The sequence below is a fragment of the Electrophorus electricus genome, chromosome 9 (genome assembly GCF_013358815.1).
Source record: "Electrophorus electricus isolate fEleEle1 chromosome 9, fEleEle1.pri, whole genome shotgun sequence".
NCBI lineage: Eukaryota > Metazoa > Chordata > Actinopteri > Gymnotiformes > Gymnotidae > Electrophorus > Electrophorus electricus.
The window spans coordinates 25,166,502-25,171,501 of record NC_049543.1 but is presented as its reverse complement, the minus strand read 5'-3'; the positions used below and the strand labels follow the sequence as shown (position 1 = coordinate 25,171,501).

Here is a 5,000-nt window from a genome sequence, read left to right as displayed (position 1 = left end):
CAGACACTACAGACACTACAGACACTACAGACACTACAGACACAATACAGACACTACAGACACAATACAGACACTACAGACACAATACAGACACTACAGACACAATACAGACACTACAGACACTACAGACAATGCAGACACTACAGACACTACAGACACTACAGACACACTACAGACACAACAGACACAATAGACACTACAGACACACTACAGACACTACAGACACAATACACACACTACAGACACTACAGACACAATACAGACACTACAGACACTCGGACACAATACAGACACTACAGACACTACAGACACAATACAGACACAATACAGACACTACAGACACAATACATACACTACAGACACTACAGACACAATACAGACACAATACAGACACAATACAGACACAATACAGACACCACAGACACAATACAGACACTACAGACACAACACAGACACTACAGACAATACAGACACAACGCAGACACTACAGACACAACACAGACACTACAGACAATACAGACACAATGCAGACACTACAGACACAATACAGACACAATACAGACACTACAGACACTACAGACAATACAGACACAATGCAGACACTACAGACACAATACAGACACTACAGACACAATACAGATACTACAGACACAATACAGACACAATACAGACACTACAGACACAACAGACACAATACAGACACCACAGACAATACAGACATCAGACACAATACAGACACAATACATACACTACAGACACAATACAGACACAATACATACACCACAGACACAGTACAGACACCACAGACACAATACAGACACAATACAGACACCACAGACACAATACAGACACAATACAGACACAACAGGCACTACAGACACAATACAAACACCACAGACACAATACAGACACTACATGCACTACAGACACAATACAGACAGTACAGACAATACAGACACCGCAGACGCTACAGACACGATACAGACTCTACAGACACAATACAGACTCTACAGACACACTTCAGACACACTACAGACACTACAGACACATCACAGACACTGCAGACATAATACAGACACCACAGACATACTACAGACACACAACAGACACAGTACAGACTCTACAGACACAATAAGACTCTACAGACACAATGCAGACTCTACAGGCACAATACAGACTCTTTAGACTGTACAGACTCCCAGCTCAAATGGGTCAACACCTGAGAGAGAGAGAGAGAGAGAGAGAGAGAGAGAGAGAGAGAGAGAGAGAGAGAGAGAGTGAGAGAGAGAGAGAGAGAGAGAGAGAGAGAGAGAGGAGCACTATTTGCATTTATCCAGTATTTCATTCAAATTATTACTTTATTAGGTCATCAGATAGATGTGACCCAAAGCACTTTAAAGTGTGTGTATGTATATGTGTGTGCATGCACGTGTGTGTGTGTGTGTGTGTGTGTGGGAATCAGTTTGTAGTACCAGGATACTCCCAGGATATTCACATTGGGGAAGTTTGCTACATTAAGGCCCTGTAGTTATTGATGGGCGGGACTTTTAGTGGCTTGGATGGGCCATGGTGGTGTGTTTCCCGCACAGTCTCTCAGGACCAATAAAAGTCCCGACCTGCCATTCCACGAGATGTTTGTATAGACATATATTTTTAGGTAGTGGTAGGTCTGTGGTGAAGGTACTGGACTTGTAAGTGGAAGGTCACGGGTTGAAGTTGCCACTGTTGGGCCCCTGAGCAACACCCTTAACCCACAATTGCTCAAGTTGTACTCAGTCATAACTGTAAGTCACTGTGGATAAAAGCATCAGCTAAATGCCATAAATATTTACTGTTTTCACATTTTGTGACTTTGGTGTGAGATTCTTATGAGTGTGTGAGTTAAGACCTAAATGTGTGAGTTAAGACTTAAGTGTGTGAGTTAAGACTTAAATGTGTGAGTTAAGACTTAAATGTGTGTGAGCTAAGACTTAAGAGTGTGTGTTTAATGTCTGGTTCATTGCCCAAATGATGGTTGAGTTCTCAGTTCTCTTAAAAAATAAAATACAGTTCTCTTATAGATAAAATGCACTTCTCTCTTATAAATAAAATACAGTTCTCTCTTATACATAAAATAAAGCTTTCTCTTATGAATAAAATACAGTTCTCTCTTAAAAAATAAAATACAGTTCTATCTTATGAATAAAATACAGTTGTCTCTTAAAAAATAAAATACAGTTATCTTATAAATAAAATACAGTTCTCGTTTATGAATAAAATACAGTTGTCTCTTAAAAAATAAAATACAGTTCTCTCTTAAAAATAATGTCTGGCTCATTGTGCAAATGATGGTGGAGTTCTCAGTTCTCTCAAAAAATAAAATACAGTTATCTTATAAATAAAATGCAGTTCTCTCTTATAAATAAAATGCAGTTCTCTCTTATAAATAAAATACAGTTCTCTCTTATACATTAAATAAAGCTTTCTCTCATGAATAAAATACAGTTCTTTCTTATAAATAAAATACAGTTGTCTCTTAAAAAATAAAATACAGTTCTATCTTATGAATAAAATACAGTTGTCTCTTTAAAAATAAAATACAGTTCTCTCTTAAAAATAATGTCTGGTTCATTGCGCAAATGATGGTGGAGTTCTCAGTTCTCTCAAAAAATAAAATACAGTTCTCTTATAAATAAAATACAGTTCTCTCTTATAAATAAAATACAGTTCTATCTTAAGAATAAAATACAGTTGTCTCTTAAAAAATAAAATACAGTTCTCTTATAAATAAAATACAGTTCTCTCTTATGAATAAAATACAGTTGTCTCTTAAAAAATAAAATACAGTTCTCTGTTATACATAAATCACTTCTGTTTGTCTCTCTCTCCCTTGAACTTGTATGTTGTTTAAAGCATTCAGTTCAAATCCAGACTCTGTGTGTGTGTGTGTGTGTGTGTGTGTGTGTGTGTGTGTGTGTGTGTGTGTGTGTGACAGAATGCTGCGCCGGTCCACGAGCTCCTCCTGGACGTCATCACGTGGGTGGGGATCCTGCTGTCTCTCGTCTGTCTTCTCATCTGTATCTTCACCTTCTGCTTCTTCCGTGGCCTGCAGAGTGACCGCAACACCATCCACAAGAACCTGTGTGTCTCACTCTTCATCGCCGAGACACTCTTCCTCACCGGCATCAACCGCGCTGACCAGCCTGTAAGACACACACACACACACACACACAATCAGAGAGAGAAGGAGGTGGAGAGACAGTGATTCAGATTCTCAGTTAAACACGTAGTTTAGTCCAAATTTGTAGCCTGCTCTCCACCCACAGTTGGGTGTGTGTTCTCCACCCACAGTCGGTGCCTGTTCCCCACCCACAGTTGGGTGTGTATTCTCCACTCACAGTTGGTGCCTTTTCTCCATCCACGTTTTGTGCCTGTTCTCCACCCACAGTTGGGTGTGTGTTCTTCACCCACAGTTGGGTGTGTGTTCTCCACGCACAGTTGGGTGTGTGTTCTCCACCCACAGTTGGTGCCTGTTCTCCACCCACAGTTGGACTATGTCTTTGTGTTCTTTTCATCCTCCGTCTCTCTTCCCGGATGAGTTTTCCTTGAATATTTGAGTTTTCCTTGAATATTTGTGTGATCGTAGGTTTCAGTCTGCAGTGAGAACAGAGACGTGCTCTGTCTCTGAATGAAACTCCAACCGAGACTGAAACTCCAACTGTGACTGAAACTCCAAGACTGAAACTCTGAGACTGAAACTTCAACGGTAACTGAAACTGCAACTGAGACTGAAAGTCCAACCATGACTGAAACTCCAACCATGACTGACACTCCAACTGTGACTGAAACTCTGAGACTGAAACTTCAATGGTGACTGAAACTCCAACTGAGACTGAAACTCCAACTGAGACTGAAACCCCAACTGAGACTGAAACTCCAACCATGAGTGAAACTCTGAGACTGAAACTCCAACCGTGACTGAAACTCCAACCGTGACTGACACTCCAACCGAGACTGAAACTCCAGTCGTGACTGAAACTCCAACCATGAAACTACATTAAACTCCTTGTAGTATTTTGCTTTGACAGAATTGTGACTGATATAGTCATGACTGGTGGAAGGGTTTTACATTTTAGAGGGTAAAGATCCCTTTTTCTCTTTCTGTGGTTCCTCTCAAGGTAGCTTTATTTGAATGACTCTACCAGGTACAATTTTACTTAAGCAAATAGTATGGAACTGATTGTCCATAAGTACCAAAATAGTAATAAACATCAAACAGATATAAAATGATAAATAAATAAATGAATCAGAAAGAAGTGACAAATCATGATAATAAACAGTTAAACATTCACTATATATATTAATAAGATATAAGGTGTGGTGGGCGTGTTGAGAGTGTTGGGTATGTTGGGAGTGTTGGGTGTGTCTCTACATACTCTGCAGTGAGTGGTGTGGTGTTTGTGAATACTCTTAAACTTTACAGTGAGACTTTGGTGAATCTGTGTGAGGTTTTCACAATGGAGGAGAAAATCTCACCCCTGTCACAGTGACCACAGTCTTCTCACCACTCCCACACGGACCACACAGTCTTCTCTCTCTGGACAGTCAGGATTGTTTGTATCTGTCTGTTTCTCTGGTCAGATTGTCTTCACTGAGCCTGTACTTGGTGAGGATCTGTCTCTGCTGTGGATCTGTGATGGTTTAAAGATATTCTAATCATTCATATTCTCTGTTTAGTGACCCATAGGTCTGTGGTTTAGAGTTTTGGTGTGATTGTCCCAGTGTTCCATACAGGTGTCTTTGCTGTGTTTGATAGTGTGTTTAACTCTGATTGGACTGCGGTCAGCAGTACTGGACTGAGGCTGCTGTGTGTTGGGTTCAGTAGGTTAGGTCAAAGAACAGAGAGGAGGTCCAGAACAGGGCCCGTGTGGACTGAGAGGAGGTCCAGAACTTGGCCCGTGTGGACAGAGAGGAGGTCCAGAACAGGGCCCGTGTGGACTGAGAGGAGGTCCAGAACAGGG

General features: G+C 40.7%; 1 protein-coding gene across 5 annotated transcripts in view; it reads left to right on the top strand.

Moving 5' to 3' along the window:
- The window catches only part of LOC113591681 (adhesion G protein-coupled receptor L3-like), a 234,625-nt gene that overhangs the window by 191,360 nt on the left and 38,265 nt on the right, over positions 1 to 5,000 (top strand). For all 5 annotated transcript variants that reach the window (XM_035529972.1, XM_035529971.1, XM_035529968.1 and 2 more), the window contains exon 16: positions 2,975 to 3,184. In XM_035529972.1, coding sequence (XP_035385865.1) covers positions 2,975 to 3,184 — 210 coding nt within the window. The remainder of the gene's footprint in view (positions 1 to 2,974; positions 3,185 to 5,000) is intronic.